Source organism: Balaenoptera ricei, chromosome X (genome assembly GCF_028023285.1).
Source record: "Balaenoptera ricei isolate mBalRic1 chromosome X, mBalRic1.hap2, whole genome shotgun sequence".
Classification (NCBI taxonomy): Eukaryota; Metazoa; Chordata; class Mammalia; order Artiodactyla; family Balaenopteridae; genus Balaenoptera; species Balaenoptera ricei.
This window is the reverse complement of record NC_082660.1, coordinates 35,010,216-35,028,079: the sequence shown is the minus strand read 5'-3', so window position 1 is coordinate 35,028,079 and position 17,864 is coordinate 35,010,216. Positions and strand designations below refer to the sequence as shown.

General features: G+C 40.8%; 2 protein-coding genes across 3 annotated transcripts in view; both read right to left on the bottom strand.

Annotated features, from left to right (window-relative positions):
* LOC132357399 (cytochrome b-245 heavy chain) overlaps nucleotides 1–17,864 on the bottom strand; it is a 108,322-nt gene that overhangs the window by 56,275 nt on the left and 34,183 nt on the right. The window lies entirely within an intron of this gene.
* The window catches only part of XK (X-linked Kx blood group antigen, Kell and VPS13A binding protein), a 49,542-nt gene continuing 41,632 nt past the window's right edge, over nucleotides 9,955–17,864 (bottom strand). Inside the window, exon 3 of the mRNA XM_059910814.1 lies at nucleotides 9,955–13,828. Coding sequence (XP_059766797.1) covers nucleotides 13,002–13,828 — 827 coding nt within the window. The 3' untranslated portion in view covers nucleotides 9,955–13,001. The remainder of the gene's footprint in view (nucleotides 13,829–17,864) is intronic.

Genomic DNA, 17,864 nt, shown 5'->3' with positions numbered 1-17,864 from the left:
ATCTGCTGTTAAGCCCCAGACACCTGCCTTTCTTATACAGCAAGATTTCTGGAATGCTGGAGAGCCCAGCTGCAGTGTAATCACCTGGGGGAACTTTAGAAAAACCCTGATGCCCGGGTCACACTCCCACACTTTACCTCTTAAGTAGTCTGGGGTGTAGTCTGACTTCAGAATTTTCTAAAGCCCCCAGGTGATTCTAACAGGCAGCCTAGGCTGAGAACCACTATACAGGAAAACATGGGCCCCATTGCTCAGGACACTCTGTTTGAACACAGAATAATAGAGTGAGGACTACCTGTTCTTACTGCAAATACAATTTTCCTGACACGAGGGGAGGAAAATGATATCCAAGAATGAGACCTGGCTGACCTGACATTTTTGTGGTGCACTTAGCATTCTTCGCAGAAAAGCAGGTCTTCAAGGTATCCAGCTTTCCAAACGTCTAGAACAGCACTGTCCAACAGGACACAAACCACAAATGCCAACCGCATATGACATTTTAAATTTCCTAACAGCCACATTAAAGAAGTAACTAGATGGGGTGAACCTAATGTTAATAAATCCCATATTTAGCCCAATATATCCAAAATATTATCATTGTAACATGTCAAACATAAACATTATTAATAAAAAAGTTCTATGTTTCTGGTACTAAGTCTTGGAAATCTGACATGTGTTTTACAGTTACAACGCATTTCAACTCAGACTAGGAACATTTCAAGTGCTCGGTAATCACACGTGGCTAATGGCTGCCATACTGGTTTAGAAATCGTGGCATTCACGAGTATTAGATGCTGAATCAGAATGCTATCCAAGGAGATGACATTTTAGCATAAAATTTATTTCCCTTTGGAAATACCTCGATGATATCATGGCCCTGAGAATGTAATATTTGTTTCCTCCTGTAATCCCAGGTAGCCCTGTCAGGTTACAGGGTCCTGCCTTACCTGAGTAGTTCTTTGGGACCTAATAGAAACCTTACTTATCTCTTTCCTTCAGAATCATCTCTTTCAGAGAAAGTAGAGAATGAATTCAGTCTGGGAGGTGAATGTAAAGCAAGTCCAAGAAGTTCTAAGACCAGAAAAAGTGAGGTCAACATTCAGGCAGGGGAATTGGGATCTTTTTTCTTTTCCTGTAACTCCCGGTACTAGGAGAGAGGTTATGACCCTGGTGGCTGAAGAATACCACTCTGCCTCCTTTCACAACTCTTGGGACCCTCTCTCTACTTCCAGATGCCCAGAGTTGACTGGTCAGATTGCAGGGCCAGGATTCATCCACTTAATTAAGCCCTTTACAGGTGAAAGATGTACCCTCTGGCACAGGTGGTGATTTCCCCCCCCATTTGTCCTGTAGTTCCAAGAGTTGAGTATTGGCAGTAACACAAAATCCATGGGTTAGGTCTAACAGTCTGCTGTGGAGAGAAGGATTCTTCTGGATGTGTCAGACCAGGTACCTCAGGCCCGGGGGAGATAATAAAAGCTCTTGCTTCTTTCTCTCAGGAAACACTGTCCTTGGGGACTTTGAAGAAAGAGGTGAATGGTCTGGGTCAGGACTGAAGTCTTTCTTGGGCCCTGGCCTGACACCATTAAATGTCACCATGACCCCTTAACCAAACTCTTCCTCTACAATGTAAGCACTTAATAGTCTCCCTCCTAAACATCAGTTTGAAGAAAATATTTTTTTCTCATTTATCTACTTAAGCAGTGTTAACTTCTTTGCTTCCAAAGAACAAAAAAATGACTTGATAAACCAGGTTTTGGGCTCACCTGTGCTGTGCCTCACTAGTTGGCCTTGAGAAGTCCTATCAGTTTTTCTGGGAAAAGAGGACAGTGGCCCTGAGTAGAAATGTTGTTGTAGAAGAACAGGACTTCAGCCCAGAGTTCTTTCCTCTGGGACCCTCATGGTTTCAGCCCAGTGGCCCCGTTATCGCTCTTCAGAGCAGGGCTCCAGTGCTGGGAGCTATGGGGGGGTACCCTGCCTCAGCCCCCCTGCTGAGGCCCCAGCAGAAACGACTCCTCCCTACTGAGTAAGGGCTGCCTTATACGTACTCTGCCCCTTCATTCCAGGGTACTCCGGGAAATGCCACCAGGCTTGCTTCTTCCCTCGGTCTCCAGCATCTGCCAGACTTAACCACAATTGCAGTTTGGGCAAAGTTTAGGAGTCAGGAGAGCCTAGTGATTAAATGCTTGAGCTCTGGCACCAGACACTGTTGAGCTTGAATCCTAACCATACTACTTACTGTGCAACCACAGGAAAGTTCCTTTATCTCACTAGTCTCGGCTTCCTTTTCTGTAAAATGGAAATAATTGCAGTAACGGTCACATAGGATCGTGGAGAGGAATCAAAGTGGTCACGTGGATACGACGCTTAGCAGAGTACCTAGCTCGTGTCAACACTATCATTTTTTTCTCCCAGGTTCCAGCAACACTGACCTACGAGCCGTTCCCTGATTATAAATGTCCTTTTTACTGATTCCGGGCTTTTGCACATGGTGTTCCCTTTACCAGGAATATTCTTTCCACTGCCTTCACCAGGCAAACACCTACTCATGTTTCAGATCTCAAGCAGAGGTAGATCAAAGTTTTATGGGGCCTTAAACTTAGTTTGGTCTGGGGAGAGGCTTTGAAAAAAAAGATGAAAAAACATGAATTCAAAATTAGGTACAAAATGAAAGAATATTCAGAATGAAAATCACAACAAATTACTGGCGACTTAGAGATTCCAATCCCTTCCCTCTGTGATCTCTTTGGACAATGTGGCAGCAAGGCTTAGTAAATGTGCTTTCTAATTGCATCCTGATTTCTCCTTGCTGCCTAGAAAGTGCTACAACTTCCAGCATTCACTGCGGGGCCTGAGGCTTAAGCTTTATAAACTTCAGGGTAAATTCATCTCTGGTCTGAGATTTTATGCCACTTTCTCTGTGAATTTCTCTGGACCTCCAAGACCAGATCTAGGCTCCTTATCTCTGTTCCTTGGACCTCCTGGGTAATAGTCCCATCATAGCGCTTATCTCAGTGCATTGAGATCACCAGGTTGGGTGTCTGACTCTTCAGAGACTGTGAGCTCTGGAAACGAGGGCTAGTATCCTACGTGCCAGTCTACTCTCAGTGCCTAGCCCAGCACCTGGCACACAGGGGTACTCTTCAAATACCTGTTGAACTAATGAATGAATATCTGGTTTCCCCCTCTAACCTCTAGGACTCCTGATTCTCCAGAGCTGAGAATTCTCTTCCCTGCTTCTCTTAGATGCCCACAGACCCACAATTTCACTCCAGTGACACAAAGACAATCCAACTAGTGGGCATTCTCACAAGATAATTGGATGTAACTGCCCCTATTTATTCAGTACATGACTTCTTCCTGAGAGCTTCTTTTTTTTTAATTATTTAAAAAAATTTTTTAAACATCTTTATTGGAGTATAATTGCTTTACAATGGTGTGCTAGTTTCTGCTTTATAACAAAGTGAGTCAGCTATACATATACATATATTCCCATATCTCCTCCCTCTTGCGTCTCCCTCCAACCATCCCTATCCCACCCATCTAGGTGGTCACAAACCACCGAGCTGATCTCCCTGTGCTATGCGGCTGCTTCCCACTAGCTATCTATTTTACGTTTGGTAGTGTATATATGTCCATGCCACTCTCTCACTTTGTCCCAGCTTACCCTTCCCCCTCCCCATATCCTCAAGTCCATTGTCTAGTAGGTCTGCATCTTTATTCCCGTCTTGCCCCTAGGTTCTTCATGATCTTTTTTTTTTTCAGATTCCATATATAAGTGTTAGCACACGGTATTTGTTTTTCTCTTTCTGACTTACTTCACTCTGTATGACAGATTCTAGGTCCATCCACCTCACTACAAATAACTCATTTTTGTTTCTTTTTATGGCTGAGTAATATTCCATTGTATATATGTGCCACATCTTCTTTATCCATTCATCTGTCGATGGACGTTTAGGTTGCTTCCATGTCCTGGCTATTGTAAATAGCTGAGAGTTTCTTAACCAGGGACATATAATGCAAAAGGAGATAAGAACAGGATTTTTTTTTTTTTTTGGAAAGAGGGTTAGGGAGCTTTCATATTCTTCCCCAAGTCATCATCTTAACTGAACCTTTATTTTTTAAAAATGACAGTGAAATGTCAGGTTGCCCAGCAAATGGCTGTTTTCCCCGCTCGTTGTTGTCTGCAGAACCCTATTTTTGTGGGTGTTCTTCCTCCCGTAAGCTAAAGGATGGTGGCCCCTTTGCCAGCCCCAAGGGGTGAATGCTGTGTAGTCAAAGGAAATCATGACAATGTCATTCTCCTTGCCAGAGACAGCTTTAGAGGTAAGGATGTGGCAACTCCAGCCAATAAGAAATTTGGGGAATTCTGCTGCAGGAGGTTGGTGGCTTCTAGGAAAAGATTTTCCTCCTGAAAGAATAGAGATACCCAAAGGGAAATCCTTTTTTCTTATTTTGGATTCAGTTGTGTAAATGTGATGCCTGGAGCCCAGACTGTCATCTTGCAATCATAAAGAGACAAATGTGAAGATGAAGCAACAAAACTTGCTAGGTCAGATAACAAAATCCTATTGTTTAAGCCAGTTCTAATCAGGTGTTCTACAAATTGTAGCTGAAAGCACCTTGATAGAATTTCTGATAAGGCCAAGGAGGTGAATGCGGGGGGGGGTGAACTGAAGAATGTCTAGAAATCATTTCATTATTTTGATGGTTATCATGATATTAATATATATTTTTGGAATGTGCTTGGAAATTGTAAAAGCATTTCACCTTAACAGCATAATTGACTTTTTGAAGGTAGAATACTCACCAATTCACATTACATTTTTAAAATAAAAAGATTTTCTCATCTCTTGACTCAAGCTGGAAATGAGAGGAGCCAAGCGATTTGTGTGTGAACAAACCTCATTTCAAAAGGAAAAGAGTAGGGCTTCCCTGGGCTCAGTGCTTAAGAATCCGCCTGCCAATGTAAGGGACACAGGTTCCAACCCTGGTCCAGGAAGATCCCACATGCCATGGAGCGACTAAGCCCATGTGCCACAACTACTGAGCCTGTGCTCTAGAGCCCACGAGCCACAACTACTGAGCCCACGAGCCACAACTACTGAAGCCCACATGTCTAGAGCCCAGGCTCCACAACAACAGAAGCCACTGCAATGAGAAGTCCGCACACCGCAACGAAGAAGCCAAAAATAAATAAATAAATAAATAAATAAAATGTTAAAATTAAAAAACTTAAAAAAAAATACGTTTAGCACAAAAACAGAAATATAGATCAATGGAACAGGATAGAAAGCCCAGAGATAAACCCACACACATATGGTCACCTTATCTTTGATAAAGGAGGCAAGCATATACAGTGGAGAAAAGACAGCCTCTTCAATAAGTGGTGCTGGGAAAACTGGACAGCTACATGTAAAAGAATGAAATTAAAACACTCCCTAACACCATACACAAAAATAAACTCAAAATGGATTAAAGGCCTAAATGTAAGACCAGACATTATCAAACTCTTAGAGGAAAACATAGGAAGAACACTCTGTGACATAAATCACAGCAAGATCCTTTTTGACCCACCTCCTAGAGAAATGGTAATAAAAACAAAAATAAACAAATGGGACGTAATGAAACTTAAAAGCTTTTGCACAGCAAAGGAAACCATAAACAAGACTAAAAGACAATGCTCAGAATGGGAGAAAATATTTGCAAATGAAGCAACTGACAAAGGATTAATCTCCAAAATTTACAAGCAGTTCATGCAGCTCAGTATCAAAAAAACAAACAACCCAACCCAAAAATGGGCAGAAGACCTAAATAGACATTTCTCCAAAGAAGATATACAGATTGCCAACAAACACATGAAAGGATGCTCAACATCATTAATCATTAGAGAAATGCAAATCAAAACTACAATGAGATATCATCTCACACCAGTCAGAATGGCCATCATCAAAAAATCTACAAACAATAAATGCTGGAGAGGGTGTGGAGAAAAGGGAACCCTCATACATTGTTGGTGGGAATGTAAATGGATACAGTCACTATGCAGAATGGTATGGAGGTTCCTTAAAAAACTAAAAATAGAACTACCATATGACCCAGCAATCCCACTACTGGGCATATACCCTGAGAAAACCATAATTCAAACAGAGTCATGGACCACAATGTTCATTGCAGCTCTATTTACAATAGCCAGGACATGGAAGCAACCTAAGTGTTCATCGACAGATGAATGGATAAAGAAGATGTGGCACATATATACAATGGAATATTACTCAGCCATAAAAAGGAATGAAATTGAGTTATTTGTAGTGAGGTGGATGGACCTAGAGTCTGTCATACAGAGTGAAGTAAGTCAGAAAAAGAAAAACAAATACCATATGCTAACACTTATATATGGAATCTAAAACAAAAAAAAAGGTCATGAAGAACCTAGGGGCAAGACGGGAATAAAGATGCAGACCTACTAGAGAATGGACTTGAGGATACGGGAGGGGGAAGGGTAAGCTGGGACAAAGTGAGAGAGTGGCATGGACATATATACACTACCAAACGTAAAATAGATAGCTAGTGGGAAGCAGCCGCATAGCACAGGTAGATCAGCTCTGTGCTTTGTGACCACCTAGAGGGGTGGGATAGGGAGGGTGGGAGGGAGGGAGATGCAAGAGGGAAGAGATATGGGGACATATGTATATGTATAACTGATTCACTTTGTTATAAAGCAGAAACTAACACACCATTGTAAAGCAATTATACTCCAATAAAGACGTTAAAAAAAATCTGCTGTATAAAAATAAAATAAAATAAAATAAAATACATTTAAAAATTAAAGGAAAAGAGTAGACTGTAAGTACACCTGAGAAAATATTCTGTCAGTGAAAAAACTTTCTAGGGTAATAATCCTGAACAGGGAGGGATACATTTGGAGATTGGGATTGACACATACACAGTAGTATATATAAAATAGATAACTAGTAAGGACCTACTGTATAGCACAGTGAACTCGACTCAATACTCTATAATGGCCTATACGGGAAAGGAATCTCAAAAAGAGTGGATATATGCATATGTATAACAGATTCACTTTGCTGTACACCTGAAACTAACACAGCATTATAAAACAACTATACCCCAATAAAAATGAAAAGAAAATAATTCCCAACATTTTCAATTACAAAGGACGTCTTTTAAGGTGACTTCCCACATGATGGTGGTTGAATTTTTAACACCTGTTCATGGTAGGGACTCGAGGGGTGATGACAAAGTTACTTTAAATACAGTGACACTTTTAATCAGTCCTGTTCTATCACTCACAACAGCATCCCCATGGGTGTGAAAGGCAATTGTACAAATGTGTGCCAGACATCTCTGGATAGTGTCAAACATCCCTAGTTAGTGGAGAGGAGTGCAATGCCTCTGCAGTCCTTGGAGGTCTGCAGCTCTACAGCTGGGCATCGTTGTTCTAAAAAATTCTGCCACTCCACTTAAGAAGGTCACCTTGTCAGGAGAAGGCGCCACCAGGGAAGCAGTCTCCTCTGCACTGGGGTGGTGGTGGGGATGGTCCTGAAGCACCACTCCAAAATAGAATTTCTAAATCCTGTTTTGTTTCTTGAGTGCTATCGCTCCTGAGAACCTGACTCATTAACTGTCGAATTTAGGTAATTAAAATAGGAAGCCGACTGATAAGAAATTAAACCAGTATGCATAATGCAGATGTCTACGGAGGATGATATTCCCAGGGCTCTAGGAAACAGGCTAATCAGGCTTCAATCAGGAACTCATCATTCGGAGAGAGAGAATTAATTCAGGATGGGAGGCAGGGGGGAAGCAGAAGCACAGGCAGAATCTCAAAATCTCTCTGGATGAATCTCTCCTTGGCAGGAGGCAAATGCTGAAACCTCACCCCGGGGGGTCTGGGTGAGAAGTTTTCTGATAACCTGCTGCCAAGAGATGCTGCTGCTGCATCCTGCTGTATACTCCTCAAAGATGCTCTGGGTACCAAACCCTGCTTAAACCTGCATTGTTTTAGACGTCCTTGGCCCGATAATTTCCAGAGAAACAACCACACAGAGAGGGTGACAGGGAGGCGTGAGGCATCCCCTCAGGCAGGCTTCTGCAGCGGACACACCTTCTTAGCAGGTTAGGGACCTAGTCTGATAGGGTATCTTGTGCGCTGGGAAAGAAGGGATCAGGGATGTTTCTGAATTCTCAGCTCTGTAGAAATCTCTGCTGATATGAAGTGCCTTTTTTGAAAAAGAGAAGAGGCTCAAAACATCACTCGTATAGTGTAGAGTTGGTATTTCTGAGCTCTTTCCCAGCTGGAAAGATGTTCACAGAGAATACAGTCTCCTGGAAGGGGGCACCCGGAGAAACATGGTCATGGAGGAATAATATATACTGTACTTCCCTCACCCCCTTCCAAATCTTTACAAACTTGGGCCTGAACACTGTAAAATGAACTATCACAGTGGGGGCAGGGGCAGGGCGTGAGCTACAGGTTCATCTATTAAGCAGTCAACACTCGGTGGTTAAAATGGAGATTCATGAAAAAGAATTACCCACAGTTTGCCAGTAAACATCCCAAATTTATGCTTTTAAGCTATTAGTACTGATAACATGCATGTTTTCTTCAAATAGATTTTCAAAGTCTGCTGTAGTTTTCAGAGCATTCATAGGGAAGTTAAAATTTACTCATAACTTTAAATAAAGAGAACCCATAAAAGAGGGCTGAGTAGATTCACATTGTTAGGGAAGCTTTGTGAAAACAAATGAAGTAATTGGTACAATTGTTAAATGGAATATGAACTCTAGATTAGATACTAGTATTGTATCCATGTTGAATTTCCAGAATTAGATCATCATTCTGTGGCTATGTAAGAGAATGCCTTTGTTCAGAGTATAAGAGAATACACACTGAAGTATTTAGGAATGAAGGGTCAAAAGAGGGAAAGTAAGAATTATAAAGCAAACATGACAAAATATTAATAGGTGAAACTGATTGAAGGATAAATGAATTCTTTGCACTATTCTTAAGGCTCTTCTATTAGCTTGAAAGTATTTCAAAACAAAACATTTACAAACACCAAATGAAGTAATTTTGCATTGACCTACTTAAACACTACACTTGTTGACCTTCAGTTTTCTCAAGGGGTTGATTTAACACCAAGAGATCTCTTTCAAAAGATTTATCCTATAGCCAAGTCTTTCCAAATTGCAAGGTCACCTTCAGAGGAAAGGAAATTATTGCAACAATCCTTGTCTATCTCATGCTCCGAAATGACCCCTTAAATAACTGATTGTTTTTTAGATTCCACATATAAGTGAAATAATATGGTATTTGTCTTTCTTAAACAAAAAAAACCCCTCATAGATACAGAGAACAGATTGGCGGTTGCCAGAGGGGAGGGGAGTTAGGGGGGTGGGCGAAATTGGTGGAGGGGATCAAGAGGCACAAACTTCCAGTTATAAAATAAATAAGTCATGGGATGTAATAAACAGCATGGTGATGGAATGGTAAATAGAATTATTGCAGTTATCATTTTGCAGTGTATACAAATATTGAATCATTATGTTGTAAATCTGAAACTAATATAATGTTATATGTCAATTATACCTCAATAGAAAAAATAAGGCCTTTGGACATGCAGAAAAAACCTGTTATTTTTTCCAACCACAGATTGCCATTTACAATTTGACTATTTGTTTATGTTAATATCAAGTCGCTCATTTGATATTTTATACTTCTGGATCAGTATACCACTTATGTTTGAGCAGAATTTTAGTATTCAGCAGTGCAGCTTTAACAAATGGAGTAAATGCTTATAAAACAAAATTTCCAGGTGAGGTTACAAAATCATAATTAATCACAACAAAACCATTTTCAAATTTGTTTCTAAAATAGTCCCTGAAGTCAAAAAGCCATGAAAGGACTGTATAAGGAATGAAAAGCAAGGAGAAATTGAAAAATTAATTTATTATATGAAGAAACATAAACAATATTTATTAGAGCCAATGGCTGCGGAGAAGCAGCCTGCAAAAGCTCACATCCACAAGGTACTGGCTGAGGAGTACTGACACATACAGTCATAACCATAGCACTAATGTTCTAAGGAGGCTTCCAAGAAAATGCTGTACTTGACAATCAATTTTAAAGTTTATTTTTCCCATTTACAAGGCTGAAAAAATTATACCCACATTCAATTAAAGTCTAGCGGGATCAGGCATTCAAATTGTAAAGCAAAATTAACAAAAGATGCTGCTATATCCTTTATGAAAGATGACATACAAAAATGATAAGCTCATTTGTTATCAAAAGCAATTTCTCAGATTTCAGTGGGTCTTTTTCCTCCAAGTACCATATGTTTGGGTGCTAATTTTTATAAGCAACTGATGGTAAGAGAAAGGGCAACTGTTGAGTTCTCTCCAAGAATAAAGGCCATTTACACTTGCCCTTCCGTAAGGCCAAAGGCCGACATATTCACTTAAGACACTCATGTGAATGATGCTACTTGTTTCTTCTCTAACGGTAAAAAAAAAAAACAAAAAACAATAACCTGTTATGGATTTGAATAACTATAAAAACAACTCCTTTAAACATGCATGGCACTTCAAAAATATTTTCAAAGCATTTTCACACCTATTATTTAATTTGTTCTTCTGACAACCTTGTGAGGTAGCCCGGGCAAGTATATCATGCAAATTTTGTGGGTGAGGAAGCTGAGGCATAGAACAATGAACTAACTTGCAGGGCTGGACAGGGAGATGCCAGCCTCTACACTGCACTGTCTCCAGTAATGAAGAAAGTCTAAACGTGTTTGATGATCTTATTTCAATATATTTCGAGGAAACACTTCACCTCCATCCAGCCAAATGATAATGAATCAGCTGGAGTATCTGTTGCGACAAGTTATGGCATATAATTAATTAGACAAAGCACGGAGAGTTTTAAAAATTGGAATTATTACTGAAAAAGACATTTTAACTCTCAAGATAGGAGGAAATTTGCTGGTTTGTTTGTCTTTAGGGCAACCTAGTTCTGCAGTCTGAGCTATAATTTTGCCATTTCAGAGGTATAATACAAATAATTTAAAAACAAGATTTCTCAGTTCACTATGACTTAAATTGTGGCCATGAAGAAAAAAAGCAGTGGTTTCTCTTCCCCAAAGTGACTAGACATATATGGCCCCAAAGCAGGGGTATCTGCATATCAAGAGTTAAAGATGACAAAATGTTCAATTTAGTTACCAAACCTCTTTATCCTTTTAAATGTGGCTTATAATTGGGCTTTAGGAGTGTGACAGACCATCACTGTCAGTTTGGTTTGGGGTCACTCAATATGCTTACCTATATTCTACCTTAAAATGATTTTAAATGTATTTGAAGGCCCAGATTTTGTAGTGGTTCTTGAGACAGGCTTCCAAACCAAGGCTGGGGAAGTACCAGTCTCTCCATCCCTGTCTAATTCTGACCACAACTCCTACTCAAACCCACCATTTTAACCTGTCCCCTGACAAACTAGCTGTTAGAAACTCGATGGGTCAGAAAGTTCAGCCATTATGGGTCCTAAGACTGTCAACCCTGATCAACCTGCAATGTCCAGCCTCGTCAGTGACAGGTCACCTGCTCCCAGGTGTTTCATTATCAAGGTTTTTATGGTAGAAATAATGGTACTAGATCCAGGCATTTTTCCAAGACAACTGAGGATATTCTACAAATCCTTTTATGAAAGAAATACGGTTCCAGATCAAAGGAGAAATTATACTGAAGATAGGAGAGTGTAGGAGGATAAGATTGAAGTTCTTATTCAAATTAACTCATAATCATACCAAATCAAAATGCATTCAGTTAAAGATAAAAATCTTCTGGTCATGTCAGCTCTTTGCAAAATTTAAAAGTTTCTGAAGTCAACATCTAACTGAAGTTGGGGAACCCTTTTCCTTCAAATAATGAAAATTAAAATGGCCTATATACATATGCTAGGTGAGAAATTTCTGTGGAGTTTTCTAGAAAAACTTAGGTTAACCAAGGTAACTCTTGTCTAAAACTTTCCTGACAGGCAAGGAAGAGGTGGAGTAAAGACTATGAGTTTTACTTTCTTCTTTCCTAAGAAGGCAAATCCTAGCAAATTCTACTAGAAATTTCCCAGAACTGTAAGACAGGACTGAACCTCGATGAGGTTAAGCCTACCTTCCAGCAGATTCATCTTAAACCATCACAAGAAGGTAAGAATTCTGCTTATAAAAGCCTGAATCACTTTGATATTTTAACAACCCTCTTGATCCAGAGTTTCTTCAACATACTGAAGGAACACAACTTTCCTAAAATTCTAGGGCTTCCATAACCAAATCTAGAATTCAATTTTGCATCCATGGATCCTTGAGAATAAAGTCTCCAAATCCAGACTTTTGAGTCAATTAGAGATAGCAGGCCAAGGCTGCTACAGTTGGTTATGTACAAAGAGCCCTAATGAGATGAAAATGGAACATCTGTCTATTCAAAAACCAAACTTGAACAGCCCTCTCTGAAAACTCTGACAGGAATGTTGTGGCTGATGGCAAAACCCCAGTAACCACCTGTGGTCATCAGACAGCTCTTGGGTGAAAACTACGTTCAGGGATAATAAAACATTAGGCTACCTAGACCAGCAGTCCAGAAAACTAGAAAACAAGTAAGCCCCTGCCCTCATTCTACCTGACAGATCTAACCAGCCCAACTCAGATATCATGGGTACTTTGTCAATGAAAAGGCCAGTAACGCCTGGGAGAACATGGTCAACTGTGAATGGTGGTGCCTTAGGCTGTCCCTGCAACACTCAGGGGTTTCCCTGGCTTCTCTCCATGGTTCCCACATGCCCGCCCAAGAGCTCTCTAAAGGGGAGAGACTCACAAGGAGTTGAGAGATAACGTCCTGCTTTGTTAACTGTGCAGGGCCCATCACTTGTATGAAGAACAGGGATCAACCCAGCAAACAATACATCTGTGCCTCAAGAGACTCAGGTCCCATTAAGCAGAAAAGAGCTCATCGGCAGTCAAGATCTGGCTGGGCATAGAACTTATTTTACTGCTAGAAGGGGTTTCCTCTCTGTCTGCGGGCGACCTCAGATCTGTCTTTTCTGCAGACTCAGAGGATTTCTGCCGCCTGCAGTCACAGCAAGCACACTTTAGCCACTCCTGAAAGCTTTCAGAAACACTAGAGGAAAAGAGCTTTTTGCAAGGGTGGAAGAACTGATAGAACACGATCATGAACAGAATGGCCGTGCAGTACCCGATGAGCAACTGCAGGATCAGCAGGGGTGCGCACACATACATATAGATGTCAGTCTTGTAAAGATACCACATGAGGAGGAGGAAGGCGTTCTCGATGAATCTCAACATGTAGTACACCAGCAGCTGGTACCAGTTCTGGGACTTGCTGATGAGGTCGGGGTTGTTGATTTTCAGCTGTACCGCTGACCAGCAGAACATGTTGATCCCGGCGTAGAGTAAGGTGAGGAAGCACAGCACGATGGTGGTGCCCACCCGACTGAGGGCCTTCTCGATGTTCTCAGGGAAGGGGGAGCCGCTGCACCAGAAGAGGATCCAGGGGTAGAAGAGGAAGGTGAGGAAGTTGATGAGTATGTCTATCACCACCCAGGTCTTCAGGACAGAGGTAAAGAGGACCAGGACAATGACTCGAGTGGCAATCTCAAAGCTCCTCCAGAGGAAGATACAGACATAGGCCAGGGGCTTCACTTTGACATCATATTCATCGTACTTGATCTTGATGGCTAGGATGTTACAGCGCAAGGCTCCATACACGATGGACAGTAGGGAGAGGACCATGAAGAGACCTGAGGAGAGAAGAGAAAGAGCGCTCTCAAGTCTCACCTACACCAAGAATCCTACTGTGGTGGCCGCTGGCAGTCCCCTACCCATATTCCTTGGACCCCTCTGTTGCATGTGCACGGGCTGCCTTCCAGCTGTCAGTGTCTGCTCACTGCACCTGAGGGCTTTTCCCAGGGCTGCAGAAGCCTGCTGTGCCCAGGCGCTGGGCAGGCTGAAGTGCCCAGGAATGAATACCCCTGGGAGAGCCCTTCAACACCCCAATCCTAGCCCTGAGAAGAGCTGGAATATAACGAGCCTGGTTCCCCTACCGTTTGGGTAGAATAACTCAGACGTGTGTGTTCTATACTGTTTACCGGTGTTTCCTCATAGGATCACTTTCTAGTCACCCACGGTGACCGTTGTCTAATACCAACGTTGTCACCTTTATTGGCCGCCTTCCCTTCCCTGTCTCACTTCCCTTCTCCCATGCTTCTTATACCTTCCTCCAGACAGACATGCACTCAAATGCTTGTCTCAGGGTCTGCTTCAGGGTCAACTGAGACTAAAACACCTTTCAGACCCCAGCTGCTCTGTCTGAATATGTAGAGTCCTTTACATGGTGCGTTTTGTTTCCTCAATCAGCTTATAAGCTCCTGAGGAGTCAAGAGTGATCATGTCTGATATTTCTTCTTGATACCCTCAACATAGACCAGTGTAGACACTGAAACAGAAAGCACTCAATAATAAATTGTTCATGAGTTCCTCTGTATCTGCAAGACCTTCTAAATTTATATACTGACTATAGATTGCTCACTTTTCTTTGCTCTTCAGTTATATTCTTAAATTCCATACAGTGCTGAAGAAACGAGAACCTCACTGTTACTGAGGGTCAATCTGTCTTGGTCTAAAAGGCCGTACTGTTTCAAGAGGTCTCAACTCTAGCTGTTTATTCCTTAAAATGACTGATGGCTAATGGGTTTACCCGGTTTATACCGAGCAGCACTGTTAGGGGACGAGATGTGGCTCATTTGAATGGAGCACGGTACTATGTCTCAGAGCATGACACTGCTGGCTGTGAGTTCTATTATCTAAAAAATGTACTGCCAACCCATGAGCACAGACTGTGTGGTCAAATCTGAAATACAACCACTTACTGCAGGCTGCCACGACCTCCAAACATTGGAGCAGGGAGGAACCGAGAGTCTGGTTGGGTTCTGTTTTCTCGCCCATAAAATTGAGATAATACCTTCCATGCCTACCTCCAACGTACATATAACAAAACTGTCTTTACTTATAATTTAAAATGCATGGGAATAAAGGGTTCGTTTTCTTATTTAAGTTCTGAATCAATGGAAAACATCTACATTTGATGGGCATAAAAATTCGGAAGCTTGGGTAGTTCGTTGCCTGGGAGAAGCTCAGTTTTACTCAAAGCATCAACTCCTCTCATAGTCTTTTGGCACTGATTTAAATCATCGATATCATTCTCTGGGAAGACTGTCATCTACTAATCAAATTTAAAAGATAGAAATACTATCACAGGAGTAGCCTGGGAAGTAATTGGACTGAGTTATTTTTTCTGAGAGGCTAGTTCAGTGGAGCATTATAAAGCAGTACATACTGCTGATACACTGTTTTTATTGAAATACAGTTGATTTACAATGTGTTAATTTCTGCTGTATAGCAAAGTGACTCAGTTATACATATAGATTCTTTTTTATATTCTTTTCCATTATGGTTTATCCCAGGTGATATACTTTTATATCTATGGCTCCAAATTTCTACAGACCTTAAGAATCTAGTATTGGATCCTTTTCTTTTAGTCCTTCTGTGTTTTCTACTATACGAAAAATAACTTCAAATGTAGAATATGAGCTAAGCATAAATTATCATGTAAATTAGGTATTCATACACATGCAGTATTTACACTGTTATATTTATGGTACTTTATCTCCAAGTTACTTATTACTTTTAACAATGCAATGACCCAAACAATTTTTTAAGCGTCTATCCATTTTTCTCGTTAGGTCAATTATTTCCAAATTACGTTTTTTTCTCTATCAAGAGAGTTAGCCAATTATTACGCAATTGGTGCTTAGTAGGAATTAACTGCTGAAGCCTTCTGAGAATGCTAAGAAATTATTGTGAAATCACTGACTTCAATCATCATTCCCAATGTTGGGTGCTCCCTGCAAAATGTCGCCCTAGAAAGGGGCCAGGAAGAGACATATACTTGGGAGACAAGAAGCTTGAACAAAATGCTTGGAATGTACATTTCTACCTCTAGAGTTAAGCTGTTATCTAATGAATGGCTAGGATGATATTTATGCAAATACCTACTTATTCAGACTTAAGTGGAGAAAAGTTCCTGACATCATTTCCCAACCTTCTCTTCCCACAGTCAACACAACAGGGGATCAGTTGGTGGTCCCGCCCTTTTAAGTGGCTCGCCATAGAAGTCTAACAGCCCTTAATAATCTTTTTTTCTAAACATCTTTATTGGGGTATAATTGCTTTACAATGGTGTGTTAGTTTCTGCTGTATAACAAAGTGAATCAGCTATACATATACATATATCCCCATATCTCCTCCCTCTTATGTCTCCCTCCCACCCTCCATGTCCCACCCCTCTAGGTGGTCACAAAGCACTGAGCTGATCTCCCTGTGCTATGCGGCTGCTTCCCACTAGCTATCTATTTTACATTTGGTAGTGTATATATGTCCATGCTACTCTCTCACTTCGTCCCAGCTTACTCTTCCCACTCCCCGTGTCCTCAAGTCCATTCTCTACGTCTGCGTCTTTATTCCTGTCCTGTCCCTAGGTTCATCAGAATCATTTTTTCTTTTTTAGATTCCATATATATGTGTTAGCATACAGTATTTGTTTTTCTCTTTCTGACTTACTTCACTCTGTATGACAGACTGTGGGTCCATCCACCTCACTACAAATAACTCAATTTCGTTTCTTTTTATGGCTGAGTAATATTCCATTGTATATATGTGCCACATCTTCTTTATCCATTCATCTGTCGATGGGACACTTAGGTTGCTTCCATGTCCTGGCTATTGTAAATAGTGCTGCAATGAACATTGTGGTCCATGACTCTGTTTGAATTATGGTTTTCTCAGGGTATATGCCCAGTAGTGGGATTGCTGGGTCATATGGTAGTTCTATTTTTAGTTTTTTAAGGGACTTCCATACTGTTCTCCATAGTGGCTGTATCAATTTACACTCCCACCAACAGTGCAAGAGCGTTCCCTTTTCTCCACACCCTCTCCAGCATTTATTGCTTGCAGATTTTTTGATGATGGCCATTCTGACTGGTGTGAGGTGATACCTCATTGTAGTTTTGATTTGCATTTCTCTGATGATTAGAGATGTTGAGCATCCTTTCATGTGTTTGTTGGCAATCTGTATATCTTCTTTGGAGAAATGTCTATTTAGGTCTTCTGCCCATTTTTGGATTGGGTTGTTTGTTTTTTTGACATTGAGCTGCTTGTATATTTTGGAGATTAATCCTTTGTCAGTTGCTTCGTTTGTAAATATTTTCTCCCATTCTGAGGGTTGTCTTTTCGTCTTGTTTATGGTTTCCTTTGCTGTGCAACAGCTTTTAAGTTTCATTAGGTCCCATTTGTTTATTTTTGTTTTTATTTCCATTGCTCTAGGAGGTGGGTCAAAAAGGATCTTGCTGTAATTTATGTCATAGAGTGTTCTGCCTATGTTTTCCTCTAAGAGTTTTATAGTGTCTGGCCTTACATTTAGATCTTTAATCCATTTGGAGTTTATTTTTGTGTATGGTGTTAGGGAGTGTTCTAATTTCATTCTTTTACATGTAGCTGTCCAGTTTTCCCAGCACCACTTATTGAAGAGGCTGTCTTTTCTCCACTATATTCTTGCCTCCTTTATCAAAGATAAGTTGACCATATGTGCGTGGGTTTATCTCTGGGCTTTCTATCCTGTTCCATTGATCTATATTTCTGTTTTTGTGCCAGTACCATACTGTCTTGATTACTGTAGCTTTGTAATATAGTCTTAAGTCAGGGAGCCTGATTCCTCCAGCT